This window comes from Trichomycterus rosablanca, chromosome 6, assembly GCF_030014385.1.
Source record: "Trichomycterus rosablanca isolate fTriRos1 chromosome 6, fTriRos1.hap1, whole genome shotgun sequence".
Taxonomy (NCBI): Eukaryota; Metazoa; Chordata; class Actinopteri; order Siluriformes; family Trichomycteridae; genus Trichomycterus; species Trichomycterus rosablanca.
Window position 1 is genome coordinate 37,626,137 of NC_085993.1, and position 27,546 is coordinate 37,653,682.

General features: G+C 41.3%; 1 protein-coding gene across 2 annotated transcripts; it reads right to left on the reverse strand.

Moving 5' to 3' along the window:
* Positions 1 to 4,175: 4,175 nt before the first annotated feature.
* ift27 (intraflagellar transport 27 homolog (Chlamydomonas)) lies at positions 4,176 to 26,626 on the reverse strand. Of its 2 annotated transcripts, none has more exons than XM_062996913.1 (7): positions 26,482 to 26,626; positions 24,689 to 24,768; positions 13,810 to 13,869; positions 11,817 to 11,876; positions 8,379 to 8,496; positions 6,319 to 6,428; positions 4,176 to 4,990 (listed from the first exon to the last, which is right to left on the reverse strand). In XM_062996913.1, exons 1-7 carry the CDS (start codon positions 26,513 to 26,515, stop codon positions 4,892 to 4,894), a joined length of 561 nt encoding a protein of 186 aa, XP_062852983.1. In that variant the 5' UTR covers positions 26,516 to 26,626; the 3' UTR covers positions 4,176 to 4,891. The 2 variants fall into 2 exon arrangements, with proteins under 2 accessions (XP_062852983.1, XP_062852982.1); XM_062996912.1 differs by lacking the exon at positions 26,482 to 26,626 and adding an exon at positions 25,888 to 26,047.
* Positions 26,627 to 27,546: the final 920 nt, after the last annotated feature.

Below are 27,546 nucleotides of genomic sequence, written 5' to 3' on the forward strand. Positions count from 1 at the left end.
ACTGTCCATTTTATCAGCTCCACTTACCATATAGAAGCACATTGTAGTTCTACAATTACTGACTGTAGTCCATCTGTTTCTCTGCATGCTGTTCTTCAATTCAGGACCCCACAGAGTAGGCATTATTTAGGTGGTGGATCACTCTCAGCACTGCAATGACACTGACATGGTGGTGGTGTGTTAGTGTGTTTTGTGCTGGTATGAGTGGATAAAACACAGCAGCGCTGCCGCTGATGGAGTTTTTAAACACCTCACTGTCACTGCTGGACTGAGAATAGTCCACCAACCAAAAACATCCAGCCAACAGCGCCCTGTGGGCAGCGTCCACTGCAGTGCTGAGAATGATCCACCACCCAAATAATACCTACTCTGTGGTGGTCCTGACCATTGAAGGGCAGAGTAAAAGCAGGTTAAAAAAGCATGCAGAGAAACAGATGGACTACAGTCAGTAATTGTACAACTACAAAGTGCTTCTATATGGTAAGTGGAGCTGATAAAATGGACAGTGAGTGTAGAAACAAGGAGGTGGTTTTAATGTTATGGCTGATCTGTGTATGTGTAGAAGACAGACAGTTGTGCCATAGTCAGTGTTTACACTGGTTTTGTATAAGAAAGAGGCAACAGACCTCCCTTCCTTGTTAGTTCCAGTGGCCGTAATGGCTCCAGTGCCAACTCTGTTTTGGGGTAAGTGGAAAATGAAGTTTTCACTGCAGCACTAGCTCTCCAGAATTGAAACCGACAACCTTCCAGTCACGAACACACATACTACCAAGCTATGTTCTTTTTTGGCCAAAGCTTGTTTTTGTCTCTGGTTAGGCTCGCCCCCTGCTGTGGGGCCTTTCTGCACCCACTGTCTGTCTGGCAGGTTACAGACAGGCTGTGCCTGCTGATACTGGGATGGGAAGCTCCCAGTCTCACACTGAGCTCCAATTTTCTGTGTGTGTGATGTTACAAAGCATCATCCAAGCTTCCCAAAAATGCCCCATTAATTTACTTACACGATCGCTCATTTTCTGACTCACAAGTAGCAGCAATTTAGAATAATCATCCACCTACTGGCATGTTTTCAGAAATGGGAGAAAATTGAAAAATCCTACTCAGATATGAAACTACACGCCACACTCTGTACAGAAAAATAAAGAGATGAACTCAGGTTCATTTCAGTAGATTAAAGATCCACAGGAACACAGAAAGAACATGAAAATCTTCCTGCTGACATTCACCAGAAGTGAGAATCAAACTCCCAGAGCTGAGGAGGTAAGTGCCACCCACACTGTCTGCTATTACATTACACAGCTGCAAGAAACAAAATTCATGAAGAAGAACATTTAGATAAATTACAGACAGAGTAGGGTCAGATTAATCCAAGTTGTAATAATAAGGATAGTAGTAGCCTATAGTGGGTAGAGCTGTGGGTTACCAACTTAAAGGTTGTGGGTTTGAGTCCTGGCTCTGCCAAGCAGCCACTATTGGGCCCTTGAGCAAGGCTTCCAATAAAATTAGGGATATTTGAACAAGGATTTTCATTGTACTGTACATGTGTTTATGAATATACACTGATCAGCCATAACATTAAAACCACCTTCTTGTTTCTACACTCACTGTCCATTTTATTAGCTCCACTTACCATATAGAAGCACTTTGTAGTTCTACAATTACTGACTGTAGTCCATCTGTTTCTCTGCATGCTTTGTTAGCCCCCTTCCATGCTGTTCTTCAATGGTCAGGACCACCACAGAGCAGGTATTATTTAGGTGGTGGATCATTCTCAGCACTGCACTGGCAATGACATTGTGCTGGTATGAGTGAATCAGACATAGTAGCACTGCTGGAGTTTAGTCCACCAACCAAAAACATCCAGTTAAAAAACCGTGTCCACTCACTGTCTACTCTATTAGACACTCCTACCTAGTTGGTCTACCTTGTAGATGTAAAGTCAGAGATGATCACTCATCTATTGCTGCTGTTTGAGTTGGTCATCTTCTAGACCTTCATCAGTGGTCACAGGACGCTGCCCACGGGGCGCTGATCCACCCCCTAAATAATACCCACTCTGTAGTGGTCCTATATGGTAAGTGGAGCTGATAAAATGGACAGTGAGTGTAGAAACAAGGAGGTGGTTTTAATGTTATCAGTGATCAGTGTATACACTACTACAAATTCAGTTATAAAACCAATTAATAAAAGTAAATAAATAAATAAAAGTACAAGGTTACACCATTCCAAGCAATAAGCAGCTGAACTGGTTAACAGGTGAAGGGATCATAATCAATGAATGTACGCACCAAATAGGTGTACCTAATAAAATGTTCAGGGTGTGTATTCCCTAATAAAAAAAATAAAAAAAAATAAAAAAAAAAAATATATATATATATATATATATACTGTATATATATATATATATATATATATATATATATATATATATACGTATATATACACACAGTACTGTATATATATAGTGATTGCGTCATGCTTCCACTCCACTAATGCCAGCCCCGGCTCCGATTGAGGAGAACGAAGCTAACCCACACCCCCTCCGGGCAGCAGTCGTATGCATTTTTTCACCTCTCTCCCCTTCTCTATGCAGGCGCCATCAATCAGACAGCAGAGGTCATAATTGCATCAGTCATGAGAAAGTCCAGCTCAATACCCCACCCCTATATGAACAACAGGCCAATCGTTGTTCATGTGGCTGCTCAGCTCAGCCGGCAGGCAGAGCTGAGAGGTGTGCTAGCGTGTGTAATTACGGCTGCACCACCTGAGCTGAATTTTTTTAAAACAATTGGTGCCATCGTCACTGAGAAGAGCTTTAGATATGTAGCACTGTCGCCTCACAGCAAGAAGGTTCTGGGTTCGATCCCTAGGTGTGACGGTCCGGGTCCTTTCTGTGTGGAGTTTGCATGTTCTCCCCGTGTCTGTGTGGGTTTCCTCTGGAAGCTCCGGTTTCCTCCCACAGTCCAAAGACATGCAAGTGAGGTGAACTGGAGATACTAAATTGTCCATGGCTGTGTATGACATGTGTATAAACTTGTAAACTGATTAATCTTGTGTAACGAGTAACTACACTTTCTGTCATGAATGTAACCAAAGTGTAAAACATGACGTTAAAATCCTAATAAATAAATAAATATGTGAAAATAAAAAGCCAGAATTATTGAGTTATCTTGCGCTGTGAAACAGCCCTCTGTACTATCTACACCAATGCACTTTGGGAATGAACAATATAATCAAACAGATCCAGTGGAGGATAATTTTTAATCTAATTAATCTTTCCCAGGCCTGGAACCATTACACCTAAGGATACCTCCTGGCAAGAATGTAATTTCTTGTAATTTATTATTCTGTATGGCCCAGAGTCACAGTGCCAGTTCACTCGGGCTTTAAATGAAGACGCTGGGATATGTGTTTTAGAGAATGAGCACAGATTTAATAACTCTTTTATTAGCTTTTTGTATTCATGAAAAATGAAAGTGCCACCTTAGTAAAAATGACAATCCCAGTCACCGCCGTTCTGTTAATACGGTGCAAATCTTTTTCGGATTGCAGGCTCACAGTAGGTCTTGATGGATCTAATAATCGTGGCCCTTGCACCCATGGAGAGGGCAGCGTTAATACAGTGTGTGAAATTAGATTACGTCGCCATAGATGTGCTGTGAGGCGTAAGCACCCGCATGCGCGCACACGCACCTCGCTGTGTAATGCTGTAGAGCCCTAAGCACACATCAAGGACACACGGGTTCTATGACTGCACGTGTGAGTGTGTGTTACATGACGTTACGGCTCTTTTATTCGATTTCTCCGTGTCCAAGTCTGCGTCAGACTGACCCTGAGAAAGCAATAACTGTTTGCATAGCGTGCTTCAGCGTTTATTCTGACATCCGTCACGTCATGCTGATGACAGGGATACAGACATCATGGCTGAACTGCCTGCACCCGCTTTGCTCAGTGAAGTGTGGCGCCTGACTAGAATTCAGCACTAAGAGTTTAAAAACTCGGCAGTCAGAACACAAGTATTATATACTGTATATTATAATATTTTTATTTATTGTGGTGTCAAATCTAAAATAACTAATTTTTTCTCACTAACCACCATCCTGATCAGGAATGCAGAGGAACACAGTCCCCCAATCACTCACTTACATCTAAGCAGAATTAAAAGCAGCCATGCCACCTTCTGCATGTTTATAGAAGAATGCAGAATGCCTTTATTTGTCATATAAACATATACAGATGTACAGTACAACGAAATTCTTTTCCGTGTAACCCAGCTTGTTTTGGTAGCTGGGGTCAGCCATTGTACGGCGCCCCTGGGGTGAAGAGGGTTAAGGGCCTTGCTCAAGGGCCCAACAATGGCTGCATGGCAGAGCTGGGATTCGAACTCCCAACCTTTCAGTTGGTAGCCCAAAGCTCTACCCACTACGTAGACTACCAGGCTAAAAGGAAGTTATGACTTGTGCAAAACCCACTTTAAAAGTGTGGGCGATGCACACGGTTCAAGGCAAACCTTTTCCCCAGACACTGTCAGTAAGGGGTTTGACATGTTCATGTTGGTTTCCTCCGGATTGGCTACTCTGAATTGCAATCTTCGTGCTCTCTCCATTCTTCTGAGTCCCATCTCCTTTCTGACCCTTCCTCTAGGTCACGCACTGTTGGTGACCATTTAAAGGAATGAGTTTGGGAATTTCATTCAGTAATAATTAAGTTATTATTCAGTAGTAAACTACTGAAACTGCCTCTATTCTTTAAAATGCTCCAGTATAAATTGGGATGCCTTCTAAAGCATCCCAATATCAAAAAAATAATGCTAGATCTTGTGTTGTAGTTAAAAAGAAGTATTGGTGAGGTACAGACAGATGGTGACACTGTGGTTGTCGATATGTGTGGTGTGTTAACAGATTCTCTGCGTGATCCGCTTTCGTTCCTGATACAGATCGTAATATGCTTGGGCTAAACTCAGGAAGGGGGCGTCACAGTTCTCCATTTCTTTCTGCAACACACACACACAAGAATATTAGGTTAATACAATTGAAGTCACGTGATTATATACATGTGTAGTGGTGCATTCACATGAGATGCAGCAAAACCGCGCCGTCTGTGCCGTTGTTTCCTATGGAGTGTGGCGGTGTTTTTGCAATTGCTGTAGTGCTTTAAGTTCACCTGATTGAACTTTGACCCAGTGTGCTGCTGACCTTTTTCAAAGCGCCTCCAATAAGACGAACTGTTTAATATTACGTGGTAAAAGAGACTCAGGCAGAACAAACAATGCTTCATGTGAACGAAGCTTAACGTGACTAATTGTTTTAAAATAACAACCGAGGAATTTCATTCGTGGAGAGAACCTATAAGCAGTAATAATTAAGAGAGGTTCAGTGTTCCTGTGTCATTCTTTTAGCCTCTCTCGGAAAAGCTGATTCTCAGCATTTTCCGGCACCCCGAGCTGTAACACAAGTTTAAAAGTGAAACAGTGAGGAACATCCAGCTAAACACGGATACATGTGGAGCTTTCAGAGTGGATTTGACGGTTATTCCACACAAATGCGACGAGGCTTGAGGTGAACGAATTGTAAAACGTTTTCATGTGAATGCACACTAAGAGACAAAGAGATGTATTTAATGGCAGACTTGGGATTTTAATGATTTCTGCATTATTTCTTTGACAGGAACAGTATGCTGCTAGTGTTATAGTGTCATGCTCCTTATTGTCCATGTGTCGCCTCACAGCAAGAAGGTCCTGGGTTCGATTCCCAGGTGGAGTGGTTTGGGTTCTTTCTGTGTGGAGTTTGCATGTGTGGGCTTCCTCCAGGAGCTCCGGTTTCCTTCCAGAGTCCAAAGACGTGCAAGTGAGGTGAATTGGAGATACTAAATTGTTTGACATTAAAAACTGAACTGATGAATCTTGAGTAACCAGTGACTACCGTTCCTGTCATGAATGTAACCAAAGTGTGTAAAACATGTTAAAATCCTAATAAATAAATACATAAATATTGTCAATGTAATCAGCAAACTTAAGTCGGGCATGAAAGTGATTCAAGGTTTCGTTTTTAAGTCTTCCTGAGTCATAAAGCTTTCCTGACTCATCCATATTTCAACAGCTTCTATTTTAAGGCTGATCTAATTTTTGGATGTGCTTGGATTACATCTGAACATTTAGGCAAATTTCCTCTTGTTTTGCATTCCAACCATGACAGGAGATCACTGTACCCTGTACTCTGTAATGGGTGCACTCAAAACAGCCCTGTAATACTGACATCAAATCGAAAAAGGTTTAGCATAATGATAAATGAGATATAATAGTGTGGAGATTAGGGCACTTACTACAGAGGTCTCGAAGTACTGAAGGCCTTGGTTTTGTGCCCACTCTTGTGCCAGGGCCACATCCACCTCTCTCCTGGATGCCAGGTCTGACTTATTCCCCACTAACACACCTTTAACACACAAGCACTTAGTGTTAGATCAGACATGATGGCTAAGTGTTCATTAACCACCAGCTTGTCTGGAGGGAGCTATTTTAAGTTTTTCCTTTTTTTAACATTTTTCCTTTTAATTAATATATTGTATATATTAATATAACATATTTTCTAATTTGATTTTCATGTCTCACCACCATTTTATCCTGGTCAGGGACAAGGTGGGTCCTGCTTCTCTGAAATCACTGGATGCAATGCAGTAACACACCCTGGACAGGACACAAATCCATTCCAGGGCCTCAGCCAACCTTCCAGACATAGCCAATCATGTCTGTATGTAGACACCTGACCAACCAATAGTACAGCTGGGGATTCAAACCTTGAATTCCAGCAGTAGTGTTTTTAAATCATAATCCACAATTAATCGTTTTTCCTTATAAATGACTCTCTAACACTGATTTAATGAGTGTACAGTACAAAGAATGACAACCAATCTTCATAAGATCTTATGGTACTTTATATAATAAAAAAGCAATGACACTAGTTGCATTCACAATATACTACAATTGCAACTATTCAGGCTTGAATTGCATAAAAAGCTAATAACCAATTTTACACAGAGAAAGCTGAGGAGAGATGAAGATACTTAACCAAGCCAGAAGATATTTTGGACAATTTTAAACACCCAGACATGTGTGTGTTTGAGGTTTATATCAGTATTTATTAATGTATCTTTAAGTATAAGAAGACCCCTGTTTCTACATTTTTTCCCCCAACACTTACCAACCTGTCTGTAGTGGGGCTTGAACCAGCAACCTTCTGATTACTAGTACCAGTACCCTAACTACTGAGCTAAGCAGTGACGAACAAATACAGGCCTTAGGAGGTGCATTTTCTTACTTCTTACTTATTTTCTGACCAATGATTTATTGTTAGGACCATTTTTTATGTATATAGAGTGTATAGAGCCACTTTAAATTCACAAACCTCAATTGCAGAAAAGTTGGGACATTTTGGGAAATTGTAAAATCTATATTTAAATGACAAGAGTGCAAATAAATTAGTTTTGATTGTATTATTTTTGACACATGATGCAAAGAACAGATTCATTGGAAAAAGACAACTATGATTGAAAAGTTGAAGGTAAGAGGATGAGGACAGGCAGCACAAGGATGGATGGATGCAATTAATAGAATAATAAACAAGTCATTGGGAATTCTGAAGACCCAGACAGAAAACAGGATATTCTGAAGAAACATTATATATTTATGTCACTAGGAGTTAGAATCTACTTGATGGCACTATCAAAAAATAATAATAATAACAATAAATGCCAAAATAGAGTAATATGTTTATAGTATATTCAAATGTTTCAATGGTGAATTGGTAAAAGTGGCCGTTTCGTGATTCTGTGAACACCGAATGTTGAGCTGCTGAAATTTAAGCTAGAATTGACAAAAATTCACCAGCAAAACTACAATTACTTTCCTCAGTTCCCAACTGATTAAAAGGTGTAATTTATACATTAAACATGCCTCTGTCTCAACTGTTTTGAGTGTGTTGCAGACATCAACTTCTATATTTGTTTTGTGAACAAAATACAATTAAATCAAATCAGTGAAAACATTGAAAATATTTTATTTATAGTTTTGTCAGTTACTAAAGGTTAATAATAAATTAAGTTTAATAATAAAGTCCCAGATGCTTAATTTTATTGCGTTTCTTTTAATGCTCCAACCTTTTAGAAATGAGGTTTGTATGTTAATCATCCTTCCATAATAAGCCCTGTATTAAGGAAGCAAGTTACACAGCAGATTAATTTAAATAAAGTTTATAAGTATATTTTAATATTTTGGGCTTGCGGTTTTGGTACCATGAGCAATGTTGATTTGTGGTTGCTCTCAAACACACTTCAAAAAAAGCTCATCACAGTTATGAGTGGTTGTTCATACGAGGGTGTTTTCATACCTGGTAGCTGCAGTCCATTGCAGTGAGCTCGCACTCTCTCTAACCAGCGGCTGCAGTTGTTGAACGAGTCCAGATTGCTGATGTCAAACACCAGGCACACCACTGACGGCTGCCCCCACTTATTCAACACACACATACACAAACGTGCACTAAATACAGTCATTCATTTATTCATTTTAGTCAGGTTTGAGGTGGGTCCCATGCTGAACAGGACTCAGATCAATCACCCAGTGACAGACGCTCACTCACACACAGGCACTCACTCATATTTAAGTAGAATTTAGTTCAGTCAATTTACCATCATTCATTTTGAGAAAATAAAAGAACTGAGGCGCTCAAGTGGTGCAGAATCTCAGCGCTGCTATCAACCGGCTGGGTGTCTACACAGACAGGATTGGCAATGTATAAGAGGGGGTGGCCGGAACTCTGCAATGGATTGCCGCCCTGTCCAGGGTGTTCCTGTCTTGAGCCCTGTGTCTGAACCCTGACTATACAGTGGCTAGTAAAAATGGGAGTGGGAGCACATGGACACATGGTTCTGTGTTCGATCAGCACTTTAGGTTACTGCCTGTGGAGTTTAACATATTGGGTCTGTTCAAAAACCTAGTGAGCTGCCTTGTTGCCTACTACCTACCTAGGCAGCTGCCCAAGTATAGAGGATTCTAATAAGACATTAAACAACATTATAAGGAAGATTATTCAGACACACTTCTTAGACAGCGATTGTGGCGATTACCACCGCAGTTTTCGCTTACTGAGCTAACATAGTTAGCCTTAGACCATTCAAACCAATAGGCTGAGGCGGCACAACCCGCTAGCATGCCAGCTAATATCTCCCTTTGTGTACTGAAAATGGTTAAACTGTCACTGACAAGGTCGAATTTGCAAATAAATGACACTTGCACACTTTATACAAACTAAAAATCAATGAAAATTCATTTTCTCGGGGCCGCTCAGGTGGCGCAGCGGTAAAAAGACACGCTGCAACCAGAGCTGGATTCTGAGTACCTCGTATCAAATCCAGCTCTGCCTACCCGGTTCAAGGCCGAGTGGCTGTATGAGCAACGATTGGCCGGTTGCTCAGTTGGGGGGTGGGACAAAGAGCCGGATGTGGGTCTCTCTCTGTCAGAATGCGATTACGACCTCTGCCGGCTGATTAGAGGCGCCCACACAGAGATGTGGAAGAGTGCCCTTAGGGTGTGTCTCTCCGCATGCAACGCTAGGTGGCGCCAAACTCGTCAATGTGCGGGTGGCAAAAATGCATCCGGCTGCTGCCCAAGTTTCGGAGGGGAATTGGGGTTAGCTTCCATCTCCTCTGTCAGGGCAGGGTTCGGCACAGACAGAGAGGAAGCACGATGCAAATTGAACAATTGGATGTGCTAAAGGGGGAGAAAAAGGGAAAAAAGAGTTTAAAAAAAAAATAATAATAAATTTTTTCTCCGCATTTGTCATTTTTTGTGAGAAAAGTTGTGCCGCACTGAATGCTGGGATTGCCTTCACTGCTAAAGGATGCTCCCTTGTTATTTACATTTACATTTTCAGCATTTAGCAGATGCTTTTATCCAAAGCAACTTACAATTATGACTACACTTTAAGCAATTGAGGGTTAAGGACCTTGCTCAGGGGCCCAACAGTGGTGGCCCAACTTGTCCAGCATCTTAACCACTGAGCTACCACTGCCCTTAGTCAGTTTAGTCAGCCTTAGTCAGTTTAGTCTGCCTATTTAGTCAGTTTATCGCTTCAAAATAAGGTACCTCAGTAGGCAGCGTCTTCTTCTCGGGAGTGCTCGTACAATGACGTAAAATGCGTCTATGTAGAGAATTCACTAGGTTTTCGGACAGACCCAATCTCTCTATGTCCACAAAGACCCCATGCTAACTCCTATAATGCAACATAAAGAAGTTGAAGGACGTGCTGGTAACACCCTGGTACCGGATACAACGGGACTCCTTTAGATGTCTTGTGGAGTCCGTGTCTGAGTGGGTCAGAACTTTGACAGCATATTAGTCCTGTTTTGGCTCACGCCGACACTCAAAAACCACCTCATTCAGCAAATATATGCTGGAGCTCAATTAGTCCAGCAGTGCAGTGAGAGGAAAGCTCATAACCAATACAGTTAGGGAATTCATTACAGTACTGGAAACCAGCCAAAACCCCACAAGATCTTACATTTGTGTGTGTATTTTAAATAAGTGGTTCAAGTGCTGGCGTTCCTGCGGACCCAAAGCCCTACACAATTTACCGTTTCCCCTGCTCTAACACATTAGCTAATTACTGAGGTCTTTACTGAGTCTAATCAGGTGTACTGAAGCAGCGAGAACATAGAACTGATGCTCACAGCTTCACATCCATCACACTCAAGCAGCCGTCACCCTGGAGTTCCACCCCACTCTTTAATTTAAAGGAGCCCAAATTAAGTAACGCTGGGTGGTCTTTGTGTGATGCAGTTTAAATCTTGCTACACTTTTTTTGTCAAGTGTTACCCCATGAGTAAGGCCCATGAAAATCGCATCACGGACCGTAAAATTAGCCGCTTCCCGGGTGATATGTAATTTGCTGTGAAATTTAAACTTTAAGTTTTATGTTTGGCGATTTAGCATTTTATGTCTGCGTAGCATTCAAGTGCCTTAAGTTTATTGGTTAATTTGCAATATGAGGCGGTCCTAGCAATCCTACGGCAATTCAGTTAGAAAAACACTACTCATGTAACTGAGTTTGTTAGACTCCCAATCGATTCTGTGGACGCAGAGGGGGGGGGTGTCAAAACACGGATGAAAATTTTCATATGTGAGACGGAGCCTCACACCATCGCTGAATGTTCTAGGTTTACATTCAACTATTAAGGTAGGCTGTGCTGTATATTGTAGCTTCCATTTATTCTATCATTCAATTTATGAGTGTTATTGAATGACTGTGTGAAATGTGGCACGTTATTTTTAAAAAAATGTATTCGAAAAAAAGTTAAAAATTGCAGTAATTTGTTTTTGTGCAATTTGAAGTGCCACAGCAAAGGGTCTGAATACTTAAGTATTTTGTATAGAAGATTTCAGTTTTTGATTTTCAAAAAAACTTCAAAAACACCTTTTCATTTCATCATTATGGGTGATTAAGTATAGACTGGTTGGTAAAATATCCATAATATACATTAAAAATTAAATCCACAGCACAGTAAGGTGTGCAACAAGTCAAGGGGTCTATAAACAACAAATCTCTGAATCCACTTTGTTTTAACTAGAGAGGCCAAACAATACAAACAGTACAAATTGCAGCTTTAAAAAAGAGGGCCAAACTGTTATTCAGAAGTGTATTTAATATCCTGATCACATTCTTCTGAACACACTTTTAAATAACAGCCTGGTCCTGTTTTCTTTTTTTCTTTAATCCCGATGACACTAACGGAAAAATAACTTCAGATCGTTTTGTGTAAAATTGTCTCACCATTTTCTCACAGGCCTTCGTGAAGGTTTCTCGTCCGGCTGAGTCGAAGATGTACAGCTCCTAAAACAAAGCAGATAAACATCAAAAGTAATTAGACGCCTGACCATGAGCTTGTTGGACTATAACAACAGCCACACAAAGACTTTGAATTATGTCTGTGGGAATCTGTGGCCATTCAATCAAAAGAGCATTAATATGGCTGGGCACTGATGTTCCAGTTCATTCCAAAAGCTGTTCATTAGGGCCGAGGTCAGGGCTCTGTGCAGACCACTGGAGTTTCTGTAAACCAAGCTTTTGTTCATGTGTGTAGACCTTTATAGACCTTGCTTTGTGCACAGTCATGCTGGAACAGGAAATTACCTTCCTTAAACTGTTGCTGCAAAGTTGGAGGCATATAATTTCCTTTATTGTTTTAAATTTACATTTTCAGGCGCCCAGGTGGCGCAGCAGGATATTCCGCTAGCACACCAGCGCCGAGATTCTGAACTCCTCGGTTCGAAACTCAACGTTGCCACTGGTCGACTGGGCGCCATCTAGCGGACATAATTGGCAGTGCCTGCAGCAGACACGGTTCTGCTAGGGCAGGATGACCGGACTATGTGGGTGGGGTCTTCAAACGCTGGGTGAGGACCCTGATTAGCAAATAGAGAGGCATAGAGAGTGCATATGTGGAAAAAGGGTTCCGCTAAGGGCTGCGCACGGGTTGGAGGAGGCGTGAGCAGCAATATACCCACCTCGACTGTAATCAGGGATCCCCCAACACCGGAAGACAAATTGACTACACTAAATTGGGAGAAAATGCATAAATAAAATTTTAAAATAGTATTTGGACACCTGACCACGTGCTTGTTGGACATCCCATTTAAAAAACATGGAATTAAAGTAGAGTGAGGTCTACGTGATATTTTCAGCTATAACAGCAGCCACTGTTTTGAGAAGGCTTCTCACAAGACTTTGAAGTATGTCTGTGGGAATACGTGGCCATTCAGTCAAAAGAACATTTGTATGGTTGGGAACACTGATGTTCCAGTTTATTCCAAAAGCCGTTCAGTGGGGCTGAAGTCAGGGCTTTGTGGAGACCACTGGAGTTTCTTTAAACCAAGTTTTTCTTTATGTCTTTATAGACCTTGCTTTATGCACAGAGGTACAGTCATGCTGGAACAGGAAAGGACCTTCCTTAAACTGTTGATGTAAAGTTGGAAGCATATAATTTTCTTTTTATATTAACATGTTTAGCATTTGAGCAGACACTTTTATCCAAAGCGACTTACAGTACTGTGACAGTGTACAGTCTAAGCAATTGAGCAATTGGGCCTTGCTCAGGGGCCCAACAACAGCAACCTGGCAGTGGTGGGGCTTGAACCAGTGACTGGTCTTGTATCAGCGACTTCAGATTACTAATCCAGTACCTTAACCACTAGGCTAGAACTGCTATGACTGATTTATTTCACCATTTAGCAATTGTTATGGCTGAAACACTCACTCACTCACTTTCTTAACCGCTTATCCAATTAGAGTCGCAAAGGGGTGCTGGAGCCTATCCCAGTTTTTCAATGGGCGCAAGGCACACAGTAACACCCTGGACGGGCCGCCAGTCCATCGCACAGATACACACACACACACGCACACACACACCCATTCACCTATAGGGCACTTCAGTGTCTCCAATTAACCTGACTGCATGTTTTTGGACTGTGGGGAAAAAAACGGAGCTCCCAGAGGAAACCCACGCAGACACGGGGAGAACATGCAAACTCCATACAGAAAGGACCCGAACCACCTCGTCTGGGGATCGAACCCAGGACCTTCTTGCTGTGTGTGAGGCGTGAGCCACCGTGCCGCCCTGGCTGAAACACATGAACTCAATACTTAGAAGCAGTGTCCCAATACTTTTGTCCATACAGTGTACAGATACGTATGTGTGAGTGACTGAGATAATAAGCAGACTTAAGTGTGTGAATGAGTAAGTGATTGAATCGATAGATGTACTTACCACACTGTCGCTGGTGTCAGAGATGTTGACTGATTTTACCAGCAGCTCCACACCAGCTGTCTGCAGTAAAACACACACAATAATCCACCCACAGGTTTATCAATGTAATGTGCAATAAAACCATTTATAGCAAATGTGAACAACTGAGACTACAATGACATTTGCAGCTGTAAATTCAGCAGAAGCTCTTACACACAGCCACTTACACAACGGGTACAACAATGAAAAGACATTACTTAGGAAGTACGTATTACCTTAAAGACAAGGGACAAAGGTTGTGTAAGACATTGTTTCCTGTGGAGTGTGGTGGTGGTGCTTAGCATCGTGCACCTTGTAAATCTGCTGCTTTGAGATTCAGTTTTTACTGCTTGTTGCTGTGCTTTAATTTTCCTAATTTTGTTCTCAATCTGGTCCTATCCATTTACCCGATCATATTTTGTTTCCTCTAGTGCTGCTGACCTCCACTCCATGCCTAACACACATCCCCTCTGACACGTGCAGTAGCCGACAGCATCTTTTTACCTGAGTAGGGCAGGTTCATATGGAGATCCGTATTGTGCACGGACAGTCATAAACAGATATCCATTGTCTACCATTTCTGTGCAGGCACCATCGATCGATAATATTTATAACACCATGTTGTCACATTTATGACATTCTTTGGATGAACCAGGGCAAGCCATAGCCTAGTGATTAAGGCACAGAACTAGTAATCCAAAGGTTGCTGGTTCAAGCCCCACCACTGCTAGGTTGCTGCTGTTGGGCCCTTGAGCAAGGCCTTTAACCCTCAGTTGCTCAGACTGTAACTGTAATGTAAGTCGCTTTGGATAAAGGCATCTGCTAAATGCATTTATTTTGTATTTTATTATATATAAACATAGTATTATATATGTATATGTATATGTAGAAGATGCCTTTACTTGATTTACAGTACTGACAGTATACAATCTGAGTAAATGAGGCTTAAGGGCCTTGCTCAAGGGCCCAACAGCAGCAGGCTGGCAGTGGTGGGGCTTAAACCAGCGACCTTTTGATTATTAGACAGTACCTTAACCGCTAGGTTACAACTGCCCTAGATGTCAGCACTGGTGGGCTTGCATGTTTTACCGCTGCGCTACCTGTGTGCCCTATCTAACTGAACTCCGATTCCATTTGTGCCACCAATTGGACAAACTGTTTACATATTGTGATCAAAAACATGTTGCAGGCATGAAGGCCATGAAGCTTGGAGGTCTGTAGCGATTAACTCCGCAGAAAGTTGGCGACTTTAGCGCACTATGCGCCTCAGCATCCGCTGACCCCGCTCTGTCATTTTACGTGGCTACCACTTCGTGGCTGAGTTGCTGGCATTCCCAATCGCTTCCACTTTGTTATAATACCACTGACAGTCGACTGTGGAATATTTAGTAGCTAGGAAATTTTACGACTGGACTTGTTGCACAGATGGCATCCTATCACGGTACCACGCTGGAATTCACTGAGCTCCTGAGAGCGACCCCTTCTTTCACAAGAATGCCTGGGTGCTTGGTTTTATACACCTGTGGCCATGGAAGTGGCTCTGTCGGCCTATAAGATCTCTTTGGTGACTCAGCTGCTCTTTTGTTCAGCAAGGAACGTCGCTATATGAACCTGTCAGTATTGTAATGGAGGCGTCTATGCATAAGAACTTTAAAATTTTGCTGACATTAATCCACGGGGGCACATTTTAAAAAGGGCATGCAGTGAATTAGTAATTATTCAGTATTCAGGAGCAAAGAAGAGACGCTGATTCACTGTTAAGTAGAGTGTTTAGCACATAGTTTGGTTTTTAGCTTGCAGCTAGTTATTGGGTGGTGCACACTATGGGTGTGTTCGAAAACCTAGGGAGCTGCCTTGCTGTCTTACTGCCTACATAGGCAGCTGCCTCAGTAGAGAGGATTGTAATAAGTCAATGACTTTTAAGTCAGGTTATTCGAATGCGCTACTTAGACAGCGATTCTATCGGGTTTCGCATTTAGCATTTAGCATCTTGCCATTCAAACCAATGGGATGGGGTGGCACAGCGCGCTAGCATGTCAACTAACATCTTCCTTCGAGTACCGAAAACGGTTACATTCGCTGACAAGCCTGAACTTGCAAATAAAAACACTTGTGCAAGTTAAAAATCAATAATAATTTATTCACGTTCGAAAATAACTTCGTTCGTTTCTCCGCACCGTCAGCCATGTTTATTCTATTTTTCTGTGAGAGAAGAGCTGCCACACCGAATGCTGGGATTGCCTTGATCACTAAGGACGCTTCCGATGCTCACTCGTTCTTGAGTCAAAATGACATTGAAATTTTAAGATGCTTAACTAGACAGCATATTAAGGCATCTAGGATTTCGAACAGCCTCATTCTCGAGAGCACACGTAAGATGACGTAAAATGCTGTCTATGTAGAGAGCTCACTAGCTTTTCGAACACACCCTTGACTAGCCAGCCATCTTTTCAAACTTGGTGAACAATCAGTGACTGGAGAAATTGGGTCAAGGAGCGATACACATTACACAAGCACTTGACACAGTTACAAGCCAAATGTAGTCAAGTCAAGTCAGATTTATTTGTATAGCACTTTTTACAATAGACTATGGGTGTGTTTGAAAACCTAGTGAGCTGCCTTGCTGTCTTACTGTCTACACAGGCAGCTGCCTCAGTAGAGAGGATTCTAATAAGTCATCGGTTTATAAGGCAGGTTAATCGAACGCACTACTTAGACAGCGATAACATCGGGTTTCGCTTACTAAGCTAACACAGTTAGCATCATGCCATTCAAACCAATGGGATGAGGTGGCACAACACGCTAGCATGTCAAATAACATCTCCCTCCGTGTACCAAAAACAGTTAAACTGTCCCTGATGAGCCTTGTAAATAAATGACACTTGTACACGTTTATACAAATTAAAAATCAATAATAATTTATTTACATTTGAAAATAACTCATTTGAAACATTTGAAATAACTTTTTCTGTGAGAAAAGTTGTGCTGCAATGAATGCTGGGATTGCCTTGGCCGCTAAGGCAGCATCGGATGCTCACTTGTCCTGGAGTCAAAATAACATTGAAATTTTAAGATACCTTAATACAGCGATTCTCAACTGGTGGGTCGCGGACACGTTCTGGGCGGGTCACGGACAGCTTGTAAAAAATAAATACACTAAAAAAAATTTAAAAATAATTAATGCTCATCTGATTTTGTACTCGTCTTTTATCTGGAAAAAAAAAAAGAGACAGAGAGAGGCACGCATCAGACGCGCACAGCATTCTCGTTGCCATGGTAACCACCATACCGGTTACCCTTCTCTTTAAATTTGTGATGATGTTCGGAGGCAAGATGGCGAAACGCAAATACAACCCGGAGTATTTGAAATGTGGATTTTCGTTCATTGAGGACAAACACGGACAGAAACCCCAGTGTGTTATTTGTAATGAAGTGCTGGCACATGAGAGCATGAAACCATCCAAACTAATGCGACATTTACAAACGAAACCTCCCACATGTAGAGACAAGCCGGTGGAGTTTTTTCAAAGACGACTTCATGAGCTGAAGGTATCACAGAAGTGTCTGACAGCATCTTGCTCCAAACAAGAACATGCACTCCGGGCATCTTACCTATCTTTGTGAAAGTGGCTTTTCTACCTTGGTCCAGCTCAAGTCAAAGCAGAGAAACAAGTTGAACACTGAGCATGATCTGAGAGTAACTCTGTCTACTGTCACCCCAGACTTTGAAACTCTGATCAGAAGTAAAGTACATGCCCAACTGTCTCACTGACTTCCACAAAAGACAGGTTAGGTGAAAGCATCTTGTTTTGTAGCCTTATTTATTTTATGCAGTTTTGATATTTAAATTTATTGTAGTAACTTTTATACATGCAGTTGGCATGGTCCTCCTCAGTTTCTTTAAAAACTTGCTCTTAAATTCACTTTGCATGCATATGTATGTTTAAATGTGTTTTTGAAGGCTATTTTTCAAAAATAAATTTGTTTGGTTTGTATTCTATAAAAGTGGGTCGCGACTTAATGACCATGAGAAAATGTGGGTCCCGGGCTGAGACCAGTTGAGAACCCCTGCCTTAATAGACAACATTTTAATAGGCATTAGTAGGCATCTAGGATTTCGAACAGCCTCCTTCATGGGAGCGCGCGTAGGATGATGTAAAATGCTGTCTATGTAGAGAGCTCACTAGGTTTTCGAACACACCCAGTGTAAATTTCTGTTGAAAATGTGACTTGTAGAATATTTCCACATTACAGGGAGTTTTTATTATCGTTCGAGAGCTTAGATGACGTATGATTTGTCTTAAAATACACAAATGGCAATGTTTCCACATCAGCGTTTAACTGAGGCGGTTTTCCAACAAGTGATGTTGAGAAATATTTACAAATAATCCCACAATGTACAAGAAGAGAAAACTGAAGCAGAAGGAGGTCATTTAATGAAATATGAGAATGTGAATACGAGTTTGTGCTTGAAGAAGAAAAACCGGTACGTCTCTTGTGTTCAGTACAATATAAATGTAGACGTACATTATAGACATACAGTATAAATTTGGAATTTTGACACCAAACACAGAATTTAGCCTCCAAGAAAAGGCAGACTGCAATTACAGCAGGATTCGTTACAATCGGCCCTTTGAGGGCCACCATAATGCAGATGTGGCCCTCTGTGAAAATGAGTTTGACACCCCTGTTCTAAACTGTACAGTGACATATCCTCTGTGTTCTTTTTTAACCATTCCACAGTACAAACACCATTTATGTGTTCGCATCTGTTTGGGAGGTCTTTTCACATTACAGAGTATAAATCCAATCTAAGAGAAAGTCGTCGCTTGCTTGTATTTCGTTATGAATCGCATTCTGACACAGAATTGCAACAGCTTGGGAAGTCGATTTTCTGAAAGCATGCTGACCTTAGTACATCTAAATCCAGTCTTAATACTCAATGTTAAATCTAAATTAGCTTACTGTTTTTACATAACACCTTGATAGCATCTGCATTCATGGCTTTATTATACGAAGATGACTAAGCAGAAATGAATTTCAGGGAAAGGCAGCAGGGAGTAAATAACAGCTAAAGAAGATGAACATCGTCCGACAAGAAAGAACCTGGATGATCCCAGAACATTTTCCATTTATGCATTCTGTTTATGCATTTACTCCCTTTGCCTTTCAATGTTTGTTTGTTTATTAGGATTTTAACGTCATATTTTACACTTTGGTTACATTCATGACAGGAACGATAGTTACTCATTACACAAGATTCATCAGTACACAAGGTTATATCCAACACAGTCATGGACAATTTAGTATCTCCAATTCACCTCACCTTCGGACAATGGGAGGAAACCAGAGCACACGGGGAGAACATGCAACTCCACACAGAAAGGACCCAGACCGCTACACCTGGGGGATCAAACCCAGGACCTTCTTGCTGTGAGGTGACAGTGCTACCCACTTACCCACCGTACCGCCCTCCTCCCAATGTAGTTGTATCCAGTTATCCAGTTGTATCTCCTCTACTACTACTACATGATTGGTTATGTCTGCGGGTGCCCGACTGGTTGATAGCAGAGCTGAGATACAAACTCCAAATCTTGCGATGGCAGCAGTGGTGGGGTAGCGTGTTTTAATGCTGCAACATCAGAGCTATCGATCACCAAACATTTTGGGATAATGTTTTATAGACAAATCAAACTGGAACCACATTTGGAACCTTTTGGTTGCCGAAAGCAAATACAGCATACTATGGAAAGAACAGTACACCAACATTTAAACATGGTAAAAACAGCCTGACTGCATATGGGTGCTTTAGACCTGTATGACTTGCTGGAACTTGCCCCAATTTTCCTCCCAACCTAGTCATATCCAATTACCCGATTGCATTACGCTTCCCCTCTACTGATGCTGATCTCCACTCCTGACTGAGGAGAGCCATGACTAACACAGGCCCCCTCCGACACATGTGAAGTAGCTCACTGCATCTTTTCACCTGCATGAGACGAGTTCATATGTAGGTGCCCAGCGGGCCCTATTCGCTGAGCGAAACGGGACGGACAGGTCGCCAGTCCATCACAGGGCAAACACACACTCGCACACACAGTGGTAGCCTAGTGGGTGGAGCTTTGGGCTATTAGTTGGAAGATTGTCGGTTTAAATCCAGCCTCTGCTATGCAGCCACAATTGGGTCCTTGAGCTCCAGGGGTGGCATACAATTACTGACCCTGCACTCTGACCCCAGCTTCCAAGCAAGCTGGGATATGTGGAGAAGGAATTTCATTGTACAGACTTGTGGAAGGAAACCGTAGCACCCAGAGGAAACCCACAGGGACACAGGGAGAACATGCAAACTCCACATAGAAAGGACCCTGGCTGTCTGGATGGGGAATCAAACCCAGGCTCGTCTTATTGTGAGGTGACAATGCTACCCACTGCAGTATCTGCAGGATACCAACCTAAAATTTCCATCTCCCCATACAAATACAAATGAGGTGAGTTCATATGTGATTCGGCTTTGTGCTCCTATCCTATTATTGATCCTATTATCCCCCGTCTCTGTGCAGGCACTATCAATCAGTTATAAGGAATCCGCTCCGACACCCTCCGTGCAAACGAGGCAATCAATGTTCGCATAGGTGCCCAGCCTGCTGGTAGCAGAGCTGAGATTCGAACCGATGAGTTTGCTAGTGTGTTTTACTGCTGCGCCACCTGAGCGCCTTCAAGAAATGTTTAAAGACGAAAGTAAGGTTATCTATGAGCTGTGGCTGAGGCGTACTGATCTAACTTAAACTGAGGGTAGCACTGTCGCCTCACAGCAAGAAGGTCCTGGGTTCGATTCCCAGATAGAGCGGGCCAGGTTCTTTCTGTGTGGACTGTGGAGTTTGCATGTTCTGAGAAAATCAAGGTGGGTCTTGTTTTCCTGGAATCATTGGGCGCAATGCAGTACCACGCTAATCCGTCTCGGTCCTTGGCTACAAGAGACACAGCCAATCATGTTTGTAGACAACTCACCTCGCTGACAGCACCGCTAGGGATTTGAACCCAGGATCCCAATGGTAGTGGGCTAGCATAATTTAACTCTGCACCACCATAGACATTTCAAAAGTCTCCTCATCCATGCTTCTAAATGGTCTGGCATTATTAAGTTTTTGTTCAGACAGATTAAGGGGGGTAGAGAGACGGCAAAGGAACGTAATGTTGGAAAAGTGCAGCAGCTGGCAGAGGTAACGCTGCACGCACTCACACTCCCGAATGTCAATGAGAGCTCATTTCTCGTAAACAGTCGGCCCCGGCTTCGCTAACAAGCCGGCCGACATTTTCCATGAGTGCCATCGTTTACGACGTGCCCTTCAAATCCTGCCTACGTGCCGTCCATCTATCAATCGATCTGCCTGCATGTGTCATATTTAATGATCTTTACTGATGCTCGGTTCACCTATCTGACCCGTGTTAGCGCTCTCTCTTTCTGATTACCTTGCTGTGTAACACAATGCTTTACTGTTGTCATGCTGAGCACGTTGGCACTGTACCCATGCCTGCAAATCTGTCTCTCTTATACTACGACCTCCAACTCCAGCAGCCACCACACACAAACACACACACACGCACCAATTACTGCAGTGGTTGTATAAATTATTGACGTTGCTGTCACCTGTAGGCTTGCAGCATGCTGATGCAGGCAGTCATGTGCGACAGTGCTCCACGTCCCTCTCCTCTGTATGCAAATCACTTCATCACTTTTCAATAGAACTCAATCGACGAGCTTCAACCACAGAACAGTCACACAGTAAGTCATTCTACTCACTAACCCACGTTACTCGTTCGCCCTGGTTCTCTGCCTCTACAGATCTACAGATGTACAGACAAATCTGTAGTCTTTTTTAAGTAGCGGATATTATTCATTAATTCAGTCATTGCCTGTTTTACCAGTGCTTTATCCTGGTCAGGGTCGCAATGGGCCCAATTCACTGAGCGACACAGGATGGACAGGTCGCCAGTCAATCACAGGACAAAAACAAACAAACACACACACAGTGGTAGCTTAGTGCAGGGTTTTTCAAACTTTTCCCCCCATCATTTCCCACATTGTGTTCACGATTTTATACACAACCCAGGCAACACAATGCATCTTACTTTCTCTATACAAGATGCAACATAAATCCTTTACAAAGGGTGCGTTCACATACAAGTTTATTTAATTATTATTATTTTTCTTTGTGATTCATTATTTTTTGCTCGGGCCATGACCCAAGGTTTAAAAAACCCTGGCTTAGTGAGTAGAGCTATGCAGCCACTGTTGGGTCCTTGAGCAAGGCCCTTAACCCTGTCTGCTCCAGGGGCGGCGTACAATGGCTGACCTGCGCTCTGACCCCAGCTTCCAAACAAGCTGGGATATGTGAAAAAAGAATTTCATTGTACTGACTTGTGGAAGGAAATCGTTGCATCCAGGGGAAACCCTCTAAGACACAGGGAGTGGATGGGGAATCGAACCCAGGCCCCTCCTGCTGTGAGGTGACAGTGCTACCCACTGCGCCGTGAACTGTGCTACCCTGATTTGGATATTAATATGATTTAAAATATACAGGATACATTAAAATCATGCACTTTAAATTCACATAAAGCTGCTGTAGTTCTTGTGCAATACTTGCAAATGTAAATATTAAAATACTTTATCTTAGTTATTTCTTCCAGTTTTATTTTATACTTAACATAGTTATTGTTATTTATATTTTATTATGTTACACACACCGAGACCTAAGTAACTGCATTTCGTTCTAATCATGTACATGGTTTTGAATGACAATAAAGCTGAGTCTGAGTCTGAGACATTACCTACAGGATACAAGCAAACCTACAATCTCTTTTTTCCATTGGCAGTAACATTCAGTTACTTCTCCTTTACAGTGACTAAATGGTAAACCACATACTTCTTCGTCCAAGATAAAGACTTTTTTTACATGTGTTAGTTTTCTAAAAAATAATACAGTAATGTAACTTTACATTTCAACCTGTCCTTCAGATTCCTTGACCGTGATTATGACTGACTTCAGCCCAAGGGGTAACTTGACTGCACCCATAGGACTAAGCCAAAGGCATTACAACAAAAAAGATTAGAAAGCCCTGAACAGATCTCAGAAACATTACAATTTTTACACAGCTTTACCAGCCATAAGTGGAACAGTAGTCACTTTGGAAGAAAACCCAAACTGCCACCTTATATTAATTAGTCCAGGTGGGCAGATGTACTTCAGGAACCACCAAAATCAGAGCTGGCATAAATCACTGTCCACAGTCAAGTTTTACATCTCAAAGTGGATGCGGTAAAAGAAAATAAAAACAGAAGAAAGCCCCTGTTCCGAAATTGAAAATTAATAAATAAATAAATAAATAAATAAGACCTTGAAAAAACATGTTTATTACATGAAGAAAGAAAAAGCCTTCTAGAGAGTCTTGTGGTCCAATGAAACAAGCTTTAAGTTATTTAGCTACAATGATCAGATGTTTGTTTGGAATAGAAAAGGTAAGGCATTCAAATCCAACAACACCGTACCTATTTTCAAGCATACTGGTGGTAGTTTTATGCTGGAATAAATGGGGCGGCACAGTGACTTGATGGGTAGCACTGTCGTCTCACAGCAAGAAGGTCGTGGGTTCGATCCCCAGGTGGGGCGGCCCGGGTCCTTTCTGTGTGGAGTTTGCATGTTCTCTCTATGTCTGTGTGGGTTTCCTCCCACAGTCCAAAAACATGCAGTCAGGTTAATTGGAGACACTGAATTGTGAATGGGTGTGTGTGTGTGTGTCTGCCCTGCGATGGACTGGTGCCCCGTCCAGGGTGTTACTGTGTGCCTTGCACCCATTGAAAAGCGCACTCTCTCCCCGTCTCTGTGCAGGCGCCATCAATCAGCCTGCAGAGGTCGTAGTTGCAGCAGTCATGAGAGAGTCCGGCTCAATACCCCACCCCTATATGAACAACAGGCCAATCGTTGTTCATGTGGCCGCTCAGTTCGGGTCCTTTCTGTGTGGAGTTTGCACGTTCTCCCCGTGTCTGCATGGGTTTCCTCCGGGAGCTCCGGTTTCCTCCCACGGTCCAAAGACATGCAAGTGAGGTGAACTGGAGATACAAAATTGTCCATGACTGTGTTCGACATTAAACTGATGAACTGATGAATCTTGTGTAACGAGTAACTACCGTTTCTGTCATGAATGTAACCAAAGTGTAAAACATGACGTTAAAATCCTAATAAATAATAAAGCTGGAATAAAAAGGTCAGGCAACAATTAAGCTTTTGCAATGACCTTCCCACACAACCAATCTCAATCCTACTAGAAACGAGACTGCACCAAAAACTCCAGTCTCAGCCAGAATGCTCTACCACTTGGCCAAAGTAGAGTGGCGGAGAGTTAACAAAGGCTTTTATCAAAAGTAGCTGATTGTGCTGAGGTATGAAATTACGAATGAAATTACTTAAATTTGTGGTCTAGTAAGTGGTTGAAACATTACAATAATTGATTATTTTATAAGCTCTGTCTAACAAAAATGAGCAATGAGGATTCAGGATTTATATTCCACAGCAAAGGATCTGAATACTTTTGTATTTAACTTTTTCTTTATGGCTAACATGTTAATTATATCCAGTTTAAGACAAAACCACAACACAACACAATAAAATGTGCAAAAAAGCAATTTTATTTTATATTACATTTTATTTCCATCCTCAGTGCACTATTTATTCTCAGACCATCTCCGGCCCTGTTTACCAGGACTGGTTTTACAACACCTATGCCTAATAACTATCAAATCAGTAATTAGGTAATAAGTAATCTTACTAAATAGGCTTACTAAAATGATGGAGACTGTTCTTACCATGCTGTAATTCTTTTGGAAGTGTGCCCCATCACTGCGGAACATCTGAGACAATGCACTTTTCCCTACTGCTGCATCTCCTACCAACACACACACACATGAAGTCAAAGTTTAACATATACTTTGACAGAACGTTATATGGCAATCGGGCGGCATGGTGGCTCAGTGGGTAGAACTGTCGCCTCACAGCAAGAGGGTTCTGGGTTTGGTTCCCCGGTGGAGCGGTCTGTGTCCTTTCTGTGTGGAGTTTGCATGTTCTCCCTGTGTCTGCGTGGGTTTCCACCGAGAGCTTCGGCTTCCTCGCACAGTCCAAAGACATGCAAGTGAGGTAAATTGATACTAAATTGTCCATGACTGTGTTTGACATTAAAGACCTGTGAAAACTGGTGAATCTTGTGTAACCAGTGACGTTAAGTGTGAAAGACACGACGTTTAAGTCCTAATAATTAAATACATATATGACAATCATGGGATTATTATGACGTTTTTGTGTCTGAATAAATAAATTCAAGGAACACCAAAAATTCTTGCTCTTCTTTGGTGGGTCTTGGATTAAATCTCACCAAATATCATCTCAAAATAAGGTTTGGATTCCAATCATGGCAGGTGTACACTGTTGCATGTATTTTTCAAGGGCTTCAGTTAAACCCAACCACTAAAGAAATAAAAAGGTACAAAGTTTAATGACTTTATGGAGTTTTCTACAGCACCAAATCAATAATCCAAGTTCGTCTCAATTCAATTGTTTCACAGACTGTGTTACAGCAGAAACACCCCAATGAAAAACACAAGTACTGTGGGTATTTTAATCGTTAAGTATAAAAAAGATGCAGAAATCAACTTGTCCCCCACAGGTAAATGTAAATATTTGCAATCTAAACAAATTTAATTCCCGAATTAAATGAAACTGTTTGATTTTCTTTTATTAAAAACGAACTGCTGTAAATAACTCACTAATGGCTATGTAGTGCACTAGAAAATCAGTGTATAAGAAACTATGTTATAGACTTCGCAGGGTTCTTACTTATACATAAACAGTTATTTATTATTACATTTTATCTCCATGCACTATTTCTTCTCAGACCATCTCCAGTCGTGTTTACCAGGACTGGTTTTACAACACCTATGCCTAATAACTATCAACTCAGTAATTAAGTGATAAATGATCTTGCTGAATTGTTCCTCAGAATGAGCCTTACTGAAATGATGAAGACTGTTCTTCTTTGGTGGGTCTTGCATTAAATCTGACCATCACCAAATATCATGTCAAACTAAGGTGACAGTTTGGGTTTGGATTCCAATCTTGGCAGGAGTACACTGTTCCATGTATTTTTCAAGGGGTTCCGTTCAACCCAACCACTAAAGAAATAAAAAGGCACAAAGTTAAATGATTTTATGGAGTTTTCTACAGCACCAAATGAATAATCCAAGTTCGTCTCAGTTCAATTGTGTTACAGATTGTGTTACAGCAGAAAAATACAAGTATTGTGGGTATTTTAATCGTTAAGTATAACAAAGATGCAGAAACCAATTGTCCCCCACAAATAAATGTAAATATTTTAACTCTAAACAAACTTAATTCCTGAATTAAATAAAACTGTTTGATTATTTGCATTAAAAAAGAAACATCGCCTGTATCCCAAATGACTCACTAATGGCTATGTAGTGCACTAGAAAATCAATGTATAAGAACATATGTTATACACTTTGCAGGGCCCTTACTTATACATAAACAGTTATTTGGGATACAGTCTTATCAAAGCTAACTTGCTACATCATATAAACAATCTTACCGACTACAATACACCTGGCACGTAATTTCACCATGACGCGAATATAATAAATTGTTGTAATATAAATACTTTAAATTATTTGTTTAATTGTATTATTTAATGTGACTCCTAGTACGCTATCTTCCATTTGTTTTCCTTTCACCCGATATACCCGCAAACTGCACGTTGCTTAGTTACTAAACTCTAGCAATTTTTGTATTGGGCGAAATCATAGCACGTGATGCGGATTCGCTAAACGGATTGGTTATTATGCTGATGACACTAGCAAAGAGTATCCTATGGTATGTTAATGCAACCTCTGATCTCTACCACTTGGGGGCATAAATGGAACCAAAAGCATCCAAGACCGTAATAATGATAGCTGGAGAGACTTTCTCATAAATACGAAAAGCCCATTAGAAAACGTTATAATTTTACTATGAAATCCTACATGATGTCCTTTTATAAAGTTTAACATTAGTGAAAGGCCAAAATTAAATAGCCTACTTTACCGTAGACGAGGACAAAACAATGTGGTGTGACACCCACACTACCTGCTATACCAGTGTGCAGAAACACTCAAATGTTTCATACGAAGTATTGTAGATTTTAATCGTTAAGTATAAAAAAGATGCAGAAACCAACTTGTCTCCTACAAGTAAATGTAAATATCTGAACTCTAAACAAAATGATTGTAAACTTAATTCCTAAATGAAATTTGCATTCAAAAAAGGAAACACGGGGCTGTATCCCAAATTACTCATTAATGACTATGTAGTGCACTAGAAACTGTGTATAAGAAAGTATGTCATACACTTTGCAGGGCCCTTACTTATATATAAACAGTTATTTGGGACACCCACACTACCTGCCCTACAAATGATACCTGATACCATTCACCCTAATACCTAACACCCAAAATATAAATGATAAATGTTTTCAAACTATAAATTTTTTGGTCAATTTTAATGCATTAACAATTATTATTATTTATTATTTTATTATTAATGTAACATTCTGTTAAGTTACGCAAGATTATAGTGTATACATTAACTGAGATGAGACAAAACTCTTTTTATGTCACTA

What these genes read in the sequence shown, in the direction of transcription:
- ift27 (XM_062996912.1), bottom strand. Translation starts at nt 25,927, where the DNA reads ATGCAAGACCCACCAAAGAAGAACAGTCTTCATCATTTCA. An exon ending in CGAAGGCCTGTGAGAAAATG is followed by an intron (nt 8,497 to 11,816) that starts GTGAGACAATTT and finishes GTGTTGAATAAG; the next exon opens with TGGGGGCAGCCGTCAGTGGT. An exon ending in AGTACTTCGAGACCTCTGTA is followed by an intron (nt 4,991 to 6,318) that starts GTAAGTGCCCTA and finishes TGTGTGTTGCAG; the next exon opens with AAAGAAATGGAGAACTGTGA.